The sequence below is a fragment of the Salvelinus namaycush genome, chromosome 27 (assembly GCF_016432855.1).
Source record: "Salvelinus namaycush isolate Seneca chromosome 27, SaNama_1.0, whole genome shotgun sequence".
Taxonomy (NCBI): domain Eukaryota; kingdom Metazoa; phylum Chordata; class Actinopteri; order Salmoniformes; family Salmonidae; genus Salvelinus; species Salvelinus namaycush.
The window spans coordinates 4,054,004-4,075,249 of record NC_052333.1 but is presented as its reverse complement, the minus strand read 5'-3'; the positions used below and the strand labels follow the sequence as shown (position 1 = coordinate 4,075,249).

General features: G+C 44.3%; 1 protein-coding gene across 1 annotated transcript in view; it reads left to right on the top strand.

Moving 5' to 3' along the window:
* The window catches only part of LOC120022598 (eyes absent homolog 3-like), a 29,870-nt gene extending 8,671 nt beyond the window's left edge, over window positions 1-21,199 (top strand). The window contains exons 2-18 of the mRNA XM_038966570.1: window positions 2,425-2,517; window positions 3,405-3,454; window positions 4,827-4,921; window positions 5,664-5,730; window positions 6,288-6,484; window positions 8,516-8,662; window positions 8,939-9,009; window positions 9,974-10,160; window positions 10,985-11,154; window positions 11,390-11,473; window positions 12,840-12,929; window positions 13,178-13,236; window positions 13,449-13,600; window positions 15,371-15,485; window positions 15,632-15,753; window positions 16,122-16,222; window positions 17,554-21,199. Of these exons, the coding sequence (XP_038822498.1) occupies window positions 2,458-2,517; window positions 3,405-3,454; window positions 4,827-4,921; window positions 5,664-5,730; window positions 6,288-6,484; window positions 8,516-8,662; window positions 8,939-9,009; window positions 9,974-10,160; window positions 10,985-11,154; window positions 11,390-11,473; window positions 12,840-12,929; window positions 13,178-13,236; window positions 13,449-13,600; window positions 15,371-15,485; window positions 15,632-15,753; window positions 16,122-16,222; window positions 17,554-17,634 (1,848 nt within the window). The 5' untranslated portion in view covers window positions 2,425-2,457 and the 3' untranslated portion in view covers window positions 17,635-21,199. The remainder of the gene's footprint in view (window positions 1-2,424; window positions 2,518-3,404; window positions 3,455-4,826; window positions 4,922-5,663; window positions 5,731-6,287; window positions 6,485-8,515; window positions 8,663-8,938; window positions 9,010-9,973; window positions 10,161-10,984; window positions 11,155-11,389; window positions 11,474-12,839; window positions 12,930-13,177; window positions 13,237-13,448; window positions 13,601-15,370; window positions 15,486-15,631; window positions 15,754-16,121; window positions 16,223-17,553) is intronic.
* The last annotated feature ends 47 nt before the right edge of the window (window positions 21,200-21,246 follow it).

Below are 21,246 nucleotides of genomic sequence, written 5' to 3'. Positions count from 1 at the left end.
CCTTTCCTTCCAGTTCTCTGCTGCCTGTGACTGGAACGAATTGCAAAAATCTCTGAAGTTGGAGACTTATTTCCCTCAACAACTTTAAACATCTGCTATCTGAGCAGCTAACCGATCGCTGCAGCTGTACATAGTCCATCGGTATATAGCCCACCCAATTTACCTACCTCACCCCCATACTGCTTTTATTTATTTACTTTTCTGCTCTTTTGCACACCAGTATCTCTACTTGCACATGATCATCTGATGATTTATCACTCCAGTGTTAATCTGCTAAATTGTAATTATTCGATTTATTGCCTACCTCCTCATGCCTTTTGCACACATTGTATATAGATTCTCTTTTTATTCTACCATGTTATTGACTTGTTTATTGTTTACTCCATGTGTAACTCTGTGTTGTTGTCTGTTCACACTGCTATGTTTTATCTTGGCCAGGTCGCAGTTGTAAATGAGAACTTATTCTCAACTGGCCTACCTGGTTAAATAAAGGTGAAAAAAAACCACTCCTTCACTCATGCTGCCAAACATACCCTCGTAAAACTGACTACCCTACAGATCCTTGACTTTGGCGATGTAATTTACAAAATAGCCTCCAACACTCTACTCAGCAAATTACAGTGCCATCCGTTTTGTCACCAAAGCCCCATTATTCTACCCACCACTGTATGCTCTCGTTGGCTGGCCCTCGCTACATATTCGTCGCCAAACCCACTGGCTCCAAGTCATCTATACGTTTTTGCTAGGTAACGCCTCGCCTTATCTCAGCTCACTGGTCACCATAGCAACACCCACCCGTAGCACATGCTCCAGCAGGTATATCTCACTGTCATCCCCAAAGCCAACACCTCCCTTGACCGCCTTTCCTTCCAGTTACCTGCTGCCAATGACTGGAACGAATTGCAAAAATCACTGAAGCTGGAGACTTATCTCCCTCGCTAACTTGAAGCTGTCAGAGCAGCTTACCTATCACTGTACCTGTACATAGCCCATCTGTAAATAGCACACCCAACTACCTCATCCCCATATTGTTATTATCATTATAATTTTTTGCTCTTTTGCACCCCAGTATCTCTACCTGCACATCATCATCTGCCCATCTAGCACTCCAGTGTTAATGCTAAATTGTAATTATTTCGCCTCTGTGGCCTATTTATTGCCTTACCTCCCTAATCTTACTACATTTGCACACACTGTACATAGATTTTTCTATTGTGTTATTGACTGTACTTTTGTTTATTCCATGTGTAACTCTGTTGTTGTTTTTGTCGCAGTGCTTTGCTTTATCTTGGCCAGGTCGCAGTTGCAAATGAGAAATTATTCTCAACTGGCCTACCTGGTTAAATAAAGGTGAATTATTATATATATTTTTTAATTAAAGAATCTTGATGGTTCCAAACTCTTCCTATTTAAGAATGATGGAGGCCACTGTGTTCTTGGGGACCTTCAACGCTGCGGAAATGTTTCGGTACCCTTCCCCAGATCTGTGCCTCGGCACAATCCTGTCTCTGAGCTCTATGGACAATTCCTTTGACCTCATGGCTTGGTTTTTTGCTCTGATATGCATTATCAACTGTGGGACCTTATATAGACAGGTGTGTGCCTTTCCAAATCATATCCAATCAATTGAATTTACCACAGGTGGACTCCCAATCAAGTTGTAGAAACATCTCAAGGATGATCAATGGAAACAGGATGCGCCTGAGCTCAATTTCGAGTCTCATAGGTTCTGAATACTTATGTAAATAAGGTATTTCTGATTTTTATTACATTTGCTAACATCTTTAACCTGTTTTCGCTATGTCATAATGGGGTATTGTATGTAGATTGAGGGAAAACAATTATTTAATACATATTAGAATAAGGCTGTAGCTTAATAATATGTGGGGGGGGGAAGTCAAGGTGTCTGAATACTTTCCCGAATGCACTGTAAACGTACGGTTGGTGGCTGAAAATGAGGTTAGATCTTATCCAGCAGACCACCTATTGATACGACAGCTTGCACCTGAACACCTAATGCCTCTGATATAATCCACAGAGAATACATTTCCCTAAATGTAGGCTAGGTCACATGTAAGGAGGCACGCTCCCCTTAATCCACTTAACTGTAAACATTGGAGTGGTGGGGTCACGGTGCAACGTCAGTGTTGCACGTGTCTCACCTGTCTCGCCTGCCCTCCCGTGCGGGTGATTAGACAAACTGTGCCCCACATCCTCCCCCCCCCGTGGGGCGATATCGCGCCTCTGTTGATCAAATCCTACGATAGTAAGGAGGGCGGGGGTTGAACCGGCGATGTGTCAGGGGAGGATGGGGGAAGGGATCACGGCTGGTCAAAAGGGAGGCTACTTAAAGCACTGGTCCTGTCCACTCACTCTGTACATACTGTGTGTTTTTGTCTGTCTGTATGCGTTTGTGTGAAGCAGTGTCCAGACAGCCTCCCCAAGAAGTAGAGAGACATGTCAGGAGGAAGTGGCTCAGCGGACATGGACGACTCGCAGGACCTGCCTGAATTGCCGGTGAGTTCACACTTCACCCATTCACCCAGTTCAGTGTAACAGCGATAGGTTTAGACTACTGCATGATACTCTAATTATCCCTGTACCCATCATGAGGATGCTACAACCTAGCGTATGAATGAGCGTTTGCAACGTAGGTGCACACAGGTTCGACAGAAATTATAGAGTAATCAAGGTGACACAGTGACACATTCAGTACCGCCTTGCACACTCTTGCCTGCATCTAGCTGATCTAGGGTGTAATCATTAGTCCAACAGTTGCAAAATTAGAGTTTCTATTGGACAAATTCAGGTATGTTTATCCCCGTTTTCATTTGCTTCAGTTTAAGAATAGTTTTTCAACAGATTTGGCAGAATGACTACACCCCTGATCACATGCAAACACAGTTCACTCTATTTGCATTTTTTTTTTTTTTTTTTTACCTTTTATTTAACTAGGCAAGTCAGTTAAGAACAAATTCTTATTTACAATGACGGCCTACACCAGCCAAACCCGGACGACGCTGGGCCAATTGTGCCGCCCTATGGGACTCCCAATCCCGGCCAGTTGTGATACAGCCTGTGATACAACTGTCATAGCAGCCACATGCAAACAGTATTTTCATTTTGCTCGTTGTGTAATTCCTTCTCGCAGCTACACACTCTCCTCCTCTCACCAGTTACTATAGTATTTCAACAACAACAAAAAAATTACCTCTTGAGATGGGAAAACATTTTTTATTAAGTTGAATATGCTCTTTGACAGAATATTAAAATTAGGTGAAATAAAAATTCACTAAATTACCTGCTCGAAAGGCACCTATTTGGTGGAATGATACGTGTAAGTGTTTGGAGACGAGAAGAAGAGCTGACGTCATTGATGTAGCCTATGTGTTTCACTTTTACAGACCAAGAAGGCCAGACATGAGCTGGATGTTGGACTGGACCAAGAGCCAAGGTCAGTTTTAATTGTTTATTTTCTAACCTTCAATGTTTTTTTAAATCAAGGTTGACTTACAAAGATGAGGACCAAGAGCAAGAGAGGGAGTGTGGTGATGTAGTGTCCACAACTAAATAATCATTGTGGAATCTGAAAAGACGCATATCCCCAAAGCATGATGGTTTACTTACTACGTGCACATGCTAAAAGAAAGGAATGAGAGGGGTAGATAATTAAGTGTGTCATTGTAGCAAAGTATTTATAAACAAAAAAATCAGATCTCATAATTTTTGTTTTACTATCTATATACAATAGGCCTGGCATATTCCAACTTTTTAAAGTGCTTTCTGTTATAATAGGGGTATTTTGCATGAAAACCTCTGCATTTCTGCCCAGCCTGGCAAGAGTGGCCAAAAGGGTGTTGAGCATCCCCAGTGACTGCAAGCGCGCAGGCCATTCTCCACTGCTGTCCTGACTCCAGGCACAATCGCATGAGCCTGAAGCCACAGACTGGACAAACTCGTGTTTCTAGAAATGAATTCAAAGGCACTGTAGACTGAGCCAAATAAGATTATTTTTTCCCCCATGTAATTTGTATTTAATTCAGCCTACACTACCAGTCAAAAGTTTGGACACCTACTCATTCATGGGTTTTAATTTATTTTTACTATTTTCTACATTGTAGAATAATTGTGAAGACATCAAAACTATGACACTTATTTGGTTACTACATGATTCCATGTGTGTTATTTTATAGTTTTGATGTCTTCACTATTATTCTACAATGTAGAAAATAGTAAAAATAAAGAAAAACCCTGAAATGAGTAGGTGTCCAAACGTATACGCAATTTATAGACTAAAATTAAAGGTTTTAAGTGCTGAGTGCTTTATGTCCCTACCAGCCTATTATGTTGCACTCACAAATGCTTCACAATGTATTTCTTTGTAGGCTATAGCCTTGAAATTACAGCATAAATAATCAATTGTAGTTCCTTCTTAGTCTCCCTGTCTGGCTCCTGACCTATTTAGAGTGTTTATATGCTGTTTAATATAACATGTAGCCTATTTTAAAATGGTGAGCGCTTCTTACATTCACCTTTTTCATGTTTATTACAAATACTTTTAATTCAAATCATATGGTTTGTTTTCAATACTTCAAAAGCAAATGGTAGGTCCAGGTAGTCACAAAAAATAGATGCATGTTTGTTAAATAGTGATTTATAACGTATGGAGTGAATTTGGAGCGGCAGTTTTTTTTCTTTTTCTTCTCCGGAGCAGTTTTTTTAGCGGAGCAGTTGAAAAGGACGCTCACATACTCTGGTGCTGACTGTGCTGTGGGTAGGAAATAGGCTGTGATATTTGGTACATGGATGTCGATGTGTGTTTTTAGGGGACTACGTGATGACCAGATCCCTCCTACTCTCTTGGGCTCAGGAGATCAGGACAATTCATACTCTACGTTGTCTAATGCCCAGCTTGATGGAGGTGAGTGGCTTCTAAGAGAAGATGTCTGTCTATTGGGGTGTGTGGGTATGAAGAACAGATGGAATCAGACTGTCTGTTGAATAGACAACATCAGTGGTGGTTCATTGGTACAGATGGTTGACTGTTGGTTCAGACAGAGGAGAAGTGAGGCCTTGGGCTTGTGACGAGTCCATAACTCTCTCACACACACACACACACACACACACACACACTGGTACGAGCAACACACCCTACACACACACACCGGTACGAGCAACACACCCTACACACACACACCGGTACGAGCAACACATCCTACACACACACACACACACCGGTATGAGCAACACACCCTACACACACCGGTACGAGCAACACAACCTACACACACACACACACACACCGGTACGAGCTACACACACACACACATACCGGTACGAGCTACACAACCTACACACACACACACACCGGTACGAGCTACACACACACACACACACCGGTACGAGCTACACACCCATCACACACACACACACACACACCGGTACGAGCAACACACCCTACATACACACACACACACACACACCGGTATGAGCTACACACACACACCGGTACGAACACCACACCCTATACACACACACACACACACCAGTACGAGCAACCCACTCCTTGGGTCTACACTCCCGTTTCATTTGTCATAATGAGAGCATGTTTTGTAACAAAAACATTAAATTGAGCTTAGCTACCGTTGTTCTTTTTTCCCCAGCGGTGGCCAGCAGAGCGCTCACCACAACAGCCTCTGAATATAACTCCCACATCTACCAAGGAAGCAGGTGAATATCCTCTGCTGTGATTGGTTATTCAGTGTTTCCTGGTCCTGCAGAGCCAAAGAAGTTTGTAATATCACTAACACACCTGAAAATCTAAGGCGTGATGATGAGTTGTTTTGTTGAATCAAGTGTGATAGTGCTAAGACAAAAACCAAAATGTGCCCCCAGGACCAGGATTGGTGAAACACTGGGTTACATGTATGTTGGGACTTGCATGCCTGTTCAATTAAAACTTTATTGTTCCCGCAGGGAAATGCATGGTGCAGCCAGATGTAATCAGTGTTATGATGATTTCTAGTTCTACTGTATAAATGCTAACAGGACTGTATCTGTGGAAAGTCTGTAGAGACCTTTTTTATTGAGCATATCTGTTCAGGACCCACATTTCCCAAAATGTCAACAACAAAATAATTATTTAAAAAAATCCCTGTTGGAAGATTCAGGAAGGAATAAGCAGGAGATCTGTGAAACATTCAACCGGAATTTCTTTAAAAAATAAAAATAAAAAACATTTGGAAAGTTTCCAGAATTTTGTCTATCTCTCCTCGTCTATCCTACAGACCAGCAGTCACATCCTACGCCACCAGCCAGGGTGCCTTTCCTCCTCTGGCCCAGGCCACAGTCTACACCGCCTTCCCCCAGGCAGAACAGACCCAGGCCACAGTCTACACCGCCTTCCCCCAGGCAGAACAGACCCAGGCCACTGTCTACACCGCCTTCCCCCAAGCAGGACAGACCTACGGCCTCCCACCATTTGGTCAGTCCCTCCACGCTGCTCTACGTCTTCTAATATAGTGTAAAGCAGGAATGGGCAATGGGGGGGGGCCCTTTTTTATAGGCCTGCAGATTTAGGAGCTCAGTCGGGGTCTTACTGTTGAGTTAGAATAGTAGAATACACATGGTGCAATATGGAAACATGGTTGTGCATTTTATGTTAGTCACTGACACACTCAATTAGCCCATGTCAGCTAAAACATTTTTTATTGCTAAGTTAGTCTAGCCAGTTAGTCACTCTCACTCATATCGTATTTAAAAACTGTAAACATTTCTCTCCGCTTTATAGTAAAATGTGTAGAATTGCAGAAAATTCTTTATAAAATCGCAAAATCTTCTCTCCGCCCCATGGCAAAATGTGTAGAATCTGTCTCCACCCCATGGCAAAATGTGTAGAATCTGTCTCCACCCCATGGCAAAATGTGTAGAATCTGTCTCCACCCCATGGCAAAATGTGTAGAATCTGTCTCCACCCCATGGCAAAATGTGTAGAATTGCAGGAAATGAACTCTAAAACGTATATTTTTTTTTCTCTCTGCTGTCAAGGGGGAGGCTGCTAAAATGTGTTGCTCACAGTTCAAATTGTGGCCCCCCAGATTGTGCACTAACCCCCCCCCCCCCCCCCCCATCAAAGATGCCCATCTGTGGTGTATAGTGAAGTTGCCGCTGGACTCTTGTTGCATTTTCCCCACTAATGGTTGGGTTTGGGGAAGCTGATCCTAGATCTGTACCGAGGGGAAGCTGATCCTAGATCTGTACCGAGGGGAAGCTGATCCTAGATCTGTACCTAGGGGGAAGCTGATCCTAGATCTGTACCTAGGGGGAAGCTGATCCTAGATCTGTACCTACGGGGGAAGCTGATCCTAGATCTGTACCTACGGGGGAAGCTGATCCTAGATCTGTACCTACGGGGGAAGCTGATCCTAGATCTGTACCTACGGGGGAAGCTGATCCTAGATCTGTACCTACGGGGGAAGCTGATCCTAGATCTGTACCTACGGGGGAAGCTGATCCTAGATCTGTACCTACGGGGGAAGCTGATCCTAGATCTGTACCTACGGGGGAAGCTGATCCTAGATCTGTACCTACGGGGGAAGCTGATCCTAGATCTGTACCTACGGGGGAAGCTGATCCTAGATCTGTACCTACGGGGGAAGCTGATCCTAGATCTGTACCTACGGGGGAAGCTGATCCTAGATCTGTACCTACGGGGGAAGCTGATCCTAGATCTGTACCTACGGGGGAAGCTGATCCTAGATCTGTACCTACGGGGGAAGCTGATCCTAGATCTGTACCTACGGGGGAAGCTGATCCTAGATCTGTACCTACGGGGGAAGCTGATCCTAGATCTGTACCTACGGGGGAAGCTGATCCTAGATCTGTACCTACGGGGGAAGCTGATCCTAGATCTGTACCTACGGGGGAAGCTGATCCTAGATCTGTACCTACGGGGGAAGCTGATCCTAGATCTGTACCTACGGGGGAAGCTGATCCTAGATCTGTACCTACGGGGGAAGCTGATCCTAGATCTGTACCTACGGGGGAAGCTGATCCTAGATCTGTACCTACGGGGGAAGCTGATCCTAGATCTGTACCTACGGGGGAAGCTGATCCTAGATCTGTACCTACGGGGGAAGCTGATCCTAGATCTGTACCTACGGGGGAAGCTGATCCTAGATCTGTACCTACGGGGGAAGCTGATCCTAGATCTGTACCTACGGGGGAAGCTGATCCTAGATCTGTACCTACGGGGGAAGCTGATCCTAGATCTGTACCTACGGGGGAAGCTTCACTGCAGAGCTTCCTAACATCTCTTGCATAATAACCCAACACCACGCTTTGGTTTGTTTATTACACTTGAAGCTAGACAGCAACGTCTTGCAACAAATAAGTTTCAACTTTCTTGACTGAAAAGTATTTATTTCTAACTTGTTTCCTTCTCCACATCTCTCTTCTTCTTTCCCGTTCTACCTCCTTTTGCTCGCTCCCTCCCTCCCCTCCCTCTCTCCCTCAGGTGCTATGTGGCCAGGTATTAAGTCAGAGACGGGGCTGCCTGATGCAGCACCCTCTGTTGGCCAGCCTGGGTTCCTCAGCTTCAGATCAGCATATACCTCAACCCAGCCAGACCCAGGCCATGTGCACTGCTCATACCCCAGCCAAGGCAAGCCATCTATCTCACTACGTGCTGGAAAAGACTTATCGGTGCCAGCACATTCCTGATCGGTCCCATAGTGTGAACCAGGCAGTTTACTGGACACAACTATCAGGGGGCTAGAATTTAAACAGATGTGTTCTTGTACTTTTCACTACTGACGTTACTACGGACCCTTGAGGGATCTTGAATAGTCAGAATGAGTTGAAGTATTGATTCCAGTCTGTGTTTGATTTATTCTTTTTGTTCTCCAATGTTTTGACGTGTCTGGTTTTTCTCCGCCAGGCTCCAGTTTCACTACATCCAGTGTGTACACTAACATCCCTACTGCTTCCGCAGCTACAGAGGCTCACCAGGTAAGGACTGGACGGCTGGCTTGGAACAGGGAAATCAGAGCAAAAAATGTCACCGGAGCCTATGTGAAGTGAACTGTCTTAAGGCATGCACAAAAATCTCTATACAGAGCCTTCCCGCGCGGTGAAGTCACTATACTGTTACGTAGGGAGCGTGTCTAAGGGAGCAGCGGGCCTAGTCTAGTGGAGCGGGCCTAGTCTAGTGGAGCGGGCCTAGGCTAGTGGAGCGGGCCTAGGCTAGTGGAGCGGGCCTAGGCTAGTGGAGCGGGCCTAGGCTAGTGGAGCGGGCCTAGGCTAGTGGAGCGGGCCTAGGCTAGTGGAGCGGGCCTAGGCTAGTGGAGCGGGCCTAGGCTAGTGGAGCGGGCCTAGGCTAGTGGAGCGGGCCTAGGCTAGTGGAGCGGGCCTAGGCTAGTGGAGTGGGCTTGCGTCCCAAATGGCACCCTATTCCCTACATAGTGCACTACTTTTGACCAGAGCCCTGTAGTAGCCCCCCCCACCACCCTCTTTTGCCCTCAGAACAGCAGCAATTCGTCAGGGAATAGAATACTTGAAAACGTACACACAGGAGACTGTTGAGTGTGAAAAACTCAGCAGCGTTGCAGTTCTTGACACAAACCGGTGCACCTGTCACCTACTATCATACCCCGTTCAAAGGCACTTAAATCTTCTGTTTTACCAATTCACCCTCTGAATGGCACACACACATAATCCATGTCTCGATTGTCTCAAGGATTAAAAATCCTTATTTAACCTGTCTCCTTCCCTTCATCTACACAGATTGAAGTGGATTTAACAAGTGACATAGATAAGGGATCATAGCTTTCACCTGGTCAGTCTGTGTCATGGAAAGAGCAGGTGTTCTTAATGTTTTGTCCACTCAGTGTAGAGGGAATAGGTTTCTCATTTGGGATGCAGCCTTGTTGTTTCACACTGATCTTCATGTCTCTGTGTGTTTGTCCTGTTGCAGGAGTTCAGCAGCTATAATGTCAACTCTCTGGGCCAGACCCAGTTCCCTCAGTACTACGCCCCGCCCCTTAGCTACGTCCCCGCCGGGCTGCCCAATAGCGAAGAGAATGGATCCAGTATGGGTGTGGCCGGGTATCCAGCTATAAAGACGGAGGGCAGTGCCATGGCTGGACTGCCCAGCACTACAGGTACTTCAGCCGTTCCTCATAACAATAGCTACTAGTTACCGTTGGTACCAGTTACCATTGGTACCAGTTATCATAGCTACTAGCTACCTATGGTACCAGTTACCATAGCTACTAGTTACTGTTGGTACCAGATACCATAGCTACTAGTTACTGTTGGTACCAGATACCATAGCTACTAGTTACTGTTGGTACCAGATACCATAGCTACTAGTTACTGTTGGTACCAGATACCATAGCTACTAGTTACTGTTGGTACCAGATACCATAGCTACTAGCTACTGTTGGTACCAGATACCATAGCTACTAGTTACTGTTGGTACCAGATACCATAGCTACTAGTTACTGTTGGTACCAGATACCATAGCTACTAGTTACTGTTGGTACCAGATACCATAGCTACTAGTTACTGTTGGTACCAGTTACCATAGCTACTAGTTACCTGGGGTACCAGTTACCATAGCTACTAGTTACCTGGGGTACCAGTTACCATAGCTACTAGCTACCTGTGGTACCAGTTACCATAGCTACTAGTATCGTCTTACCTTAGGACCATCCAGGTACTTCTGATACCTCCCGTTATAGGTATCACTCTGTCTTACTGTATGAATGCCAGTTCCATATTCATTGCATGTGTACATATACCTGGATGGATAGCACTGTGGGATCAAGTAGGAAGTTAAAATTGTTTTCGGTTCTCTACATTGCCTTGATTATGGGCTTGTTAGGCCATATATAGGCTGAGGTGTTTAACTTTCAGAAACATGGAGAGTTTAACGCAGTGTGTCAACTGTCAGTCTTCAACATGTCTGTGCCCTCTACCTCAGATGCATGCCCGCGTGAGAACCTCCCGACCGGGGTAGCCCTGCCTACAGGTGTGGCCCTCCCCATGGGGGCCCTGGACCAGGAGGAGGCGGGGAGGAGGAACCCTGCTGGGAAGGCCAAGGGGAAGACCAAGAAATCAGACAGCAACCAGCCTACTGACGCTGACCTGGAGGTAAATATAAGGCCCACATGAACACAGACATACAACCATTCATTCATTCATATAGCTCCAGACTAACACATTAATCAGCTACTCCGGTGATTCTCTTTAGGTCTCTGCTCTACTAAAATGTGTTCTTGTTTTAATATATTTCATGTTATTTTTTTAAGATCCTGGAATCATGAAAATGTATTTCTGATTAATTCCTTAGTTATTGACCCATTTGTCCTCTTCCCCTCTCTTTCAGCGAATCTTTCTGTGGGATCTGGATGAAACTATCATCATTTTCCACTCTCTGCTCACTGGGTCCTTCTCTCAGAAGTTTGGCAAGGTATATCAAAATCATCTGGGTCATATTTTGAGCCATTGTGTTTTTCAAGGCAGTACAGTGCATTCGGAAGGTATTCTGACCTTTTCCACATTTTGTTACGTTACAGCCTTAAATCTAAAAAGGATTCAATAGTTATTTTCCCCCTCATCAATCTACACACAAAAACTAAAATATCACATTTACATTAGTATTCAGACCCTTTACTCAGTACTTTATTGAAGCACCTTCTTGGGTATGATGCTACAAGCTTGGCACACTTGTATTTTGTGAGTTACTCCCATTCTTCTTTGCAGATCCTCTTAAGCTCTGTCAGGTTGGATGGGGAGCGTTGCTGCACAGCTATTTTCAGGTCTCTGCAGAGATGTTAGTTCGGGTTCAAGTCCGGGCTCTGGCTGTGCCACTCAAGGACATTCAGAGACTTGTCCCGAAGCCACTCTTGTGTTGACTTGGCTGTGTGCTTAGGGTCATTGTCCTGTTGGAAGTTGAACCGTCGCCCCAGTCTGAGGTCCTGAGCGCTCTGGAGCAGGTTTTCATCAAGGATCACTCTGTACTTTGCGCCGTTCATCTTTGCCTCGATCCTGACTTGTCTCCCAGTCCCTGCCACTGAAAAACATCCCCACAGCATGATGCTGCCACCACCACGCTTCACCTTAGGGATGGTGCCAGGTTTCTTCCAGACGTGACGCTTGGCATCCAGGCCATAGAGTTGAATCTTGGTTTCATCAGACCAGAGAATCTTGTTTCTCATGGCCTGAGAGTCCTTTACATGCCTTTTTGCAATCTCCAAGCGAGCTGTGATGTGCCTTTTACTGAGGATTGGCTTCCGTCTGGCCACTCTAACATAAAGGCCTGATTGGTGGAGTGCTGCAGAGATGGTTGTCCTTCTGGAAGGTTCTCCCATCTGAACAGAGGAACTCTGGAGCTCTGTCAGAGTGACCATCGGGTTCTTGGTCACCTCCCTGACCAAGTCCCTTCTCCCCTGATTGCTCAGCTCTTGGAAGAGTCTTGGTAGTTCCAAACTTCTTCAATTTAAGAATTATGTAGGCCATTGTGTTCTTGGCAACCTTCAATGCTGCAGAAATGTTTTTGTACCCTTCTCCAAATCTAAAAACCTGTTTCCGCTTTGTCATTGATGAGGGACATTTTTTAGAATAAGTCTGTAAACGTAACAAAATGTGGAACCAGTCAATGGGTCTGAATAATTCCCGGAAGGCTCTGTATTTTATTAAGATTCATTTGTAGTTTAAAGATGATCAGATGGCTTTCCGTTCTTGCTAACCTCTGTCTCTCCTCTGTATTTGGGGTTGTGCAGGACCCAGCCTCTGTACTGACATCTGTATAATAGAGATAAATGTTGGTTGTGTAGGACTCCGACACTGTGCTGAACCTGGGCCTTCAGATGGAGGAGCTGATCTTTGAGCTGGCAGACACACACCTCTTCTTCAATGACCTGGAGGTAGGAACCTACAGTGATAGTCTTCTCTGTCCCTGACGACTCACTGTCTTTCCCAAAGAGCTTAACAGTCAGAAGAGGCTAAGCATGTGGCAGCTAGCAACGTTATGTGTTGAATTAAGTTCTAAAGCTGTTGCAGTTAGATTAGCTGTTGTTGGGGTGAGCTAGTGACTGTGTCACAGAATGACAGAATGGGGACGATTTTTGACTAAACGGTTGACCCCCCCCCCCCTTTCCTTTTCTCTTCTTAGGAGTGTGATCAGGTCCATGTTGAAGACGTAGCCTCTGATGACAACGGACAGGATCTGAGGTGTGTCTGTGACGCTACTGTCAACAACCAAGACATTCAGATACCCTCCTTTTGTTCAGAGGTCACATACAAACCTCTCTGTATGATGATGATAGTCCAATGTAATAATGCTTTTATGTCCACCAGCAGAGTCCCTACTTTACGAAACTAGCAACATACAAAACATCTATCTCTCCTAACTAGCCACATCTCTCTCTCATTCCTCTTATCAGCGCCTACAACTTCCTGGCGGATGGTTTCCACGGCCCCAGTGGTGGAGGTGCCACCACAGGAGTCCAGGGCGGGGTGGAGTGGATGAGGAAACTGGCCTTCCGTTATCGTCGCCTGAGGGAGATCTACAACGGATACAAAGGGAACGTGGGAGGTGAGATGCGTGTCAACTGTATTTGTGTTCAAATTCGAAAATAATCACCTGACTGGGACTTGCTGGGAAACCCTTATGGCAAGATGTCCACAGTCCTCACGAGTTACATTTTAAATAGTCGCTACAATGTTAAATCTACTTTGTGACTATTTGAGATGTTAGTTAGCAAATTATGTGTTCAAATAAAAACATGTGCCTCTGTGTGCTTTTGTCTGTCATCATATTTCCTGGAAGAGTATTCATGTTTTTGAAGGAATAACATACTTGTATTAGTTGCATACTGGAATCTAGAATCTATCCAGACATTTATCTAGTAATCTATCAAATCCTGATTATTTTTTATTTTATTTAACCCGGTAAATTGACTGAACACTCATTTACAGCAATGACCTGGGGAATAGTTACAGGGGAGAGGAGGGGGGATGAATGAGGCTATTGGAAGCTGGGGATGATTAGGTAACCATGATGGTATGAGGGTCAGATTGGGAATTTAGCCAGGACACCAGTGGTTAACACCCCAACTCTTACAATAAGTGTCATGGGATCTTTAGTGACCACAGAGAGTCAGGACACCCGATTTAACATCCCATCCGAAAGACAGCACCCTATACAGGGCAATGTCCCCAATCACTGCCCTGGGGAATTGGGATTTATATATTTATAGCCCGTCAACACCACTTCTGGTCTGGTCTCCCATCCAGGGGTAGTAAAAACAATTATAAACTGGGTGTTTCAAGCTCTGAATTTTGATTGGCTGAAAGGGTATGACGAAACATTTATTTTTACTGTTCTAATTACGTTGGTAAACAGTTTATAAAAGTAATAAGGCACCTCTGGAGTTTGTGGTAAAACAGGAAAGGGCCTTCCCACAAAGTTGGAAGCACAGAATTGTTCCAGAATGTCATTGTATGCTGTAGTGTTAAGATTCCCCCTCACTGGAACTAAGGGGCCTAGCCCAAACCATTAAAAACAGGCCAAGACCATTATTCCTCCTCCACCAAACGTTATAGCTGGCACTAGGCATTCGAGGTGTTCTTCTGGCATCTGCCAAACCCAGATTTGTCCGTCGAACTGCCAGATGGTGAAGCGTGATTCATCACTCCAGAGAACGTGTTTCCACTGCTCCAGAGTCCAATGGCAGCAAGCTTTTATACCACCACTTGGCATTGCGTATGGTTACCTTAGGATTGTGTGCGGCTGGAAACCTATTTCATGAAGCTCCAGACGAACAGTTATTGGGCTGACGTTGCTTCCAGATGCAGTTTGGAACTCTGTAGTGAGTGTTGCAACCGAGGACAGACGATTTTTTACGCCCTTCAGCACTCGGTGATCCCGTTCTGTGAACTTGTGTGGCCTACCACTTTGGGACTGAACTCTTGTTGCTCCTAGACTTTTCCACTTCACAATAACAGCACTTACAGTTGAGCGGGGCAGCTCTAGCAAGGCAGAAATATGACAAACTGACTTGTTAGAAAGTTGGCATCCAATGACAGTGCCATGCTGAAAATCACTGAGCTCTTCAGTAAGGCCATTTTACTGCCAATGCTTCTCTATGGAAATTGGATGGCTGTGTTCTTGATTTTATACACCTGTCAGCAAAGGGTGTGGCTGAAATAGAAGAATCCACTAATTTGAAGGGGTGTCCACATACTTTTGTAAATATAGTGTACCACGGCTAAGGGCTGTAACCAGGCACTCCGCGTTGCGTCGTGCTCACCTCTCTCCTCCAGGCCTGCTGTGGTAGAAACGCCTCTAACCTCTCTCCTCCAGGCCTGCTGAGTCCCATGAAGAGGGAGCTGCTCCTCCGGCTCCAGTCTGAGATGGAGAATATGACGGACGCCTGGCTCAGCACAGCACTCAAATCCTTGCTGCTTATCCAGTCCAGGTCAGCACAGTGAGTTTGACATTTAGAGAGTTTATTCTCATCTTCCAGTTTTTAACTTGATATTTTTATTTATGTCAGACCGTGTATAGAGTTTTTTTTTTTGGTGTCCTTCCTCTTCTCTCACGTGTCCGTGTGTGTGTCCACAGGGGTAAGTGTATGAATGTCCTGGTGACGACCACCCAGCTGGTGCCTGCTCTGGCCAAGGTGCTGCTCTATGGCCTTGGGGACGTCTTTCCCATAGAGAACATCTACAGCGCTACCAAGATAGGTAAACCAACACACACGCGAGCACACACTGACCTTAACAGATGTTTAACTTAGCTGTTGGGTTTAAATGGATACTTTGCCAAAATCACAATGTGGCCCTTTATCTACTAGCACGCTAGCAGATACCATAGACTTCCAGTCATTGCGCTAACACTAGTTAGCATTGGCTCGTGAAACTACCTCTAACTTCCTTCATACTGGACACAAGAGACTTAAAAATGGTATCCAAGAGTTCATCTGACTCTGGGGAAGTAGATACAGGACCCCATTGCCAAAATCCCAAAGTATACCTTTTTGAAATATTAGTATTTGATCCAAATTGGATGAAATATATTAACTCCAGTTCCTTTTCCTGTGGTCTTTCCGTAGGGAAAGAAAGCTGTTTTGAGCGCATCGTCTCTCGCTTTGGGAAGAATGTGACCTATGTGGTGATTGGAGACGGCCGTGATGAGGAATTCGCAGCAAAACAGGTAGGCTTAGTGCATTCGAGGACCCGCTTTCAGGACTGTTTATTCTCAGGGTGCGATAAAAGCATTTTGGCAAGTTTATTAAAACTGAAGAAACAGCTGGGAATCAGTTATTCTTTGTTGCATACAGTATGTGAAATACTTCTGCTGTTCAAGTACTTCTGCTGTTCAAGTACTTCTGCTGTTCACCAAGTACTTCTGCTGTTCACCAAGTACTTCTGCTGTTCACCAAGTACTTCTGCTATCCACTAAATACTTCTGCTGTTCACCAAGGCCCTGATTCCAGGTTTAAACTGTTACATGTGGTCTCAGTTCCATACTGATTCCAATAGGCTACATGTCCCAAATGATTGCACAACATGATCTAATATGATCCAGTCATGCTAGCGACCCTCAGGAACAACTACATAGAGGAAGGAAAGGTCAACAGAATGGAATGATGCTAAATGTAATGTAAAGTGGCAGTTATAAATGTATGTGGGTATTACTGATGGTGGCTCCCAATAGTGGCTAATATTTAACATGATACAAATTGTCAAATAAAACTGAGGGCATAATTAAAACATTGTAATGCGTATACATCAACTCAGCAGGTTCATCCCTACAGAAGCTTATAGTTTGGGTGTCCAAATTTAATCCACGCAAATTATGAGGGCACACAATTAAAATTCTGAGTAAAAGCACAGCTATTTTATAGCCTATTTCACTGTGGAAAAGGATCCGCAATACACGTCGTGTTGATATGATTTTCAGTTTGCTTCCATATAAATGGTTTCACATTCATCTCCGGGGATCATCAGGACAAATCATCTAAAACAATTGCTTTGTGTATTTACAATCCCCTTCTCCAAATGGATTACTCATTTACCTAGGTCTTATCAATAGCTCTTATCTATTATACATTACCGTGCATGGAGAATGCTGTTATTTTTTATCGCAAAAACATAGTAGATTCTTTTTCCACTTGGAGCCGGTAGGTTCGCTCAACCTTATTGATGGTTTCCTCGCGCATGAAGGCGGTGGAATTTATACTGAAATGAAGTCGAGGTCAGAATACAGTACATCTGTAGACACACCTTTTTAATTTCTTAGATCTGCACCCTGAACGAATAGCGGGTGAATAGCATGCTAGTCTCAATCTTAAATTCAAGGTCAGAATGTGCATTAAAAAAAGGAATTGTGTTCCTTTTATGTGCTTAATTCGGGCTGGGAATCAGGGCCTATCAGGGCTATTCACCACTTACACTCAGCACTGCACTAAATAAGTCTTGCAGTATTGATGGTTTCTGGTAGTACTGGTGGTTTCTCATGCCGTCTCTCTGCTCTCTTTGCAGCACAACATGCCTTTCTGGCGTATCACCACCCACGGGGACCTGGTATCCCTCCATCAAGCCCTGGAACTAGACTTCCTCTAGAGCGGAAGGAATGGAGGTTAGACACAAAGGGAAACTTGGTCAGTCCACCCCCCCCCCCCCCAACCCTTCTGTTCACTTGTGGAGTGACATTATTATGTCCTCAGCTCCACACCAGCCCTCAAACACACACACCCTTCACGCACCTGATGGCTCTAGTGTGTCGCTCTTTTCCCCGTGTGATGGCCGTGGACTGATCTGAGGTGGACTTTGGGGTGGCAGTGGCTGGGAAGCAGACTGGACAGTCAGACCTACTCTCTGATGTAAGAGCTCCTGCCCAGAAACACTCTCCATATGGCAGCTATCCTCTCTAAAGACTGAGCCTGATCACTAGGGCATAGCAGCAGCGACCGACAGACACCGTCAGGCAGGACATGACTAAAGTTAAGAAGACCATTCCATATCTCTCTCTCTCCGAAGTGTCTGTAGTCTCTGGCTCCACAACCCACAGGCTGTTTTCCTCTGTTCTCTCTCTGGGTTGCATCCCAAATGGCACCCTATTCCCTATGTAGTGCACTACGTTTGATAGAGCCTAGTGCTCTCGTCAAAAAGGGTGCACTACATAGGGAAAAGGTTGCCATTTGGGATGTGGCCTCTTGTTAGTGGATCGACTAAAGCAAAGGTCTGCAGCCCTGTCTGGCATCCCGGATGGACACTTCTGATTGTTTAGAGCTTACACCTTTCCTAATTTTCCTATTTCTCTTTCTGTAGGGTAGCTATTCGTGAAAGGATAATGTCACTTCGAATGTTTTATAATTTGTATTTTTGAAAGGTTGTTTTGCACTCATTCCAAATGACTGAGGTATCATTTATGAGGGTTGGTAATCATTTTAGTCTTTTCAAAGCATATGATTAGATGGCTACTTAGGAATGACCTTCAATTGACCTTCTGGATGTAACCTTTCCACTAGTTCACTAACAGTACTGACGTGTTCTCCATAGAGACCTCCGCTGTCCTGACCTCTCCACTGTGTCACAGACTTCAACAGCCTAACCGACTTCTGTGGTCTTTTTACATAACAAACTGATGTGTGGTCAGAAGGACTCAATGAAGACCCTAACTAACCTGTATTCCACTGCATGGTATCAAGGACGCCAGGTTACTATGTAGTTAATCATGAGAACAGCCAAACCAGGCCTTTCTGTGAGAACAGCCAAACCAGGCCTTTCTGTGAGAACAGCCAAACCAGGCCTTTCTGTGAGAACAGCCAAACCAGGCCTTTCTGTGAGAACAGCCAAACCAGGCCTTTCTGTGAGAACAGCCAAACCAGGCCTTTCTGTGAGAACAGCCAAACCAGGCCTTTCTGTGAGAACAGCCAAACCAGGCCTTTCTGTACATTTACATCTAAGAAACCAAGGATGGGCCTTCAAAACAATGTGCATCTTCTTCAGCGTGACGCTGATGTGTACGTGTCTACATAACCTGTTGAAGAAACCTCCCCTTGGGGTAACTGTTCCTCAGAGCACAGCCCTACTCGTCTTTGAATTCCTGCAAAGAGACTTAACTTGACAATGAGTATTTTTAAAAGCAGTTGGCTGGAAGGGATGGCAAATCACACAATGCAATCACATATTATATTGTTATTGTTCAATAGTGGAAATCGTTAGACCGAGAAGTCACAGGAGGTTTGTCTGGCCAAGGTGATCCAGATTTCACAACATGACAGATAATTTGCATCACAAAGATCAAGTGTTGTCATTGATAAATGGAATTGTTTCTTTGTCTCTGTTGTAGAATCAATCTCTAGTTGATTTTCTTCCATTTTGAATCGTGAGGGTCACACACAACCCCATTATTTCATAGTGGTGGTTACCATAGTGGCGGTGTATTGGGAAATCACCTCTAAATGTGCTATTGATTGTACGGGACCGGCTGCCCAAAAAACATAGGCCTACTGCCACTGTGTGCAGTGTAGTCAGTCTACCCTTGTCATTATACATATTGGGAAAAACACCAGGAATGATTGTTCAATACATTTCTGCTTTGGGGGGGGGTATGCCTGTTAACTAGCCTGTATTTTCAGCATGTAGCTGGTTGAGAGGTGGTTAGAGGTTTGATATTATGAATCCCTGGTCCATGTGAGATTACGACTGAACAATACTGAGCCCGATGATGACGATCATTTTTGATACTTACGGCTTGACCAGTAAGAATGTTTTCCTTGTATATTTCTGTGTGTCTGTATATATGCATACTGTGCCCTTTTTCAACCCTCTATATTATATATATATATATATATACACGCGTCATCTCTACAGGAAATACTTCAGATGTGTTAAACACATGATCAAACATGGTTGTTACACATTTTAGTTGGAGTGTTTTTATTTTACTACACCTACTTTTTCTACACGGTCATTAATCTGCTGAATCTTTATTTTTAACCGTCAGCAACACAGAAATGGTTACTGTGTGATCTTTTTTCTCTCTCCCTTTTACAGTTTAAGTTTTTTTTAATTTCTTGTTTTGATTGTGCTGCCGATTTTACATAAATGTTACAGCTGAAATGCTCTGCTCTCAAGACGAGTCACACCCTTGTCCACAAAGTCAGAGCATCCATTTCCATGTTGAAACCTGCTTTCTTTTAGTTTATTTTACTTTTTTTTGGTTTGTTTTTTTGACATTGTGTCTTGCTTTCACTGCTTAGACAATCACATCTCAAATCACGTGGTACTTTGAGTGGTGTCCAGATCCACCATTCACCTGGTGAAACATATACAGTAGTGTGTAACAGTACCACTAAGGGAGATGAGAGAAATAGTAAGCATTGTGAAATGATGAATTAGATTCTTTGGAATGGAAGGGGTATTCTGGACATGGAATTTTGTGAAGTTGACAAGACAGACCAGTGTCTTTACTTGGCTGACGGCACATTCATATTACGATCTGTTTCTACAAGTTGGTTTTTTTCCCTCCAGAGATGTGAATATAAGATCAGACAAGCCTGATCCTCTGACCCACATCTTCAATATCTAACATCATGGAAATCAATCAACCCCCAACCAAAAACATTTATACTGTTATTGCTGATTGTCATTGTTGTGCAGATCACATCTCTAATGTTGCTTGTCACCTTGTGGTTGGAATCATTTAGTTATTTTTGTAGTCAGATGTTTACAGTTTTTCTATCAGTGATGGTTTCTGTTTTTTAAAGTACTCTGTTGCTAACAAGAAGTGTGATTCTGTACTTTTTGTTTACTTAGTCAGGGGGACTGTTTTAATGTATCCCTTCGATGTGTGTTAAAAGGCCAAGAACTATGTATCATTTATATACTCTAACCAACCTTTTTGTTGAAGTGCATTTTGACCAGTCTGTGTTGGCTGTCATAGAATTTTTTTTTTTTTAACTATTTCAACTGTCGAATGCAATGAGCTATGACGTTACATAGCTTTGTAGGGATACCTCTGGCTCAACTTGATCATGCTTTGTAGGGATACCTCTGGCTCTACTCAAGATGATGAAACATACTTGTATATATAGTGTATGTCGACTCCCCTTCAAATGAGTGGATTTGGCTATTTCAGCCACACCCGTTGCTGACCGGTGTATAAAATCGAGCACACAGCCATGCGATCTCCATAGAAAAACATTGGCAGTAGAATGGCCTTACTGA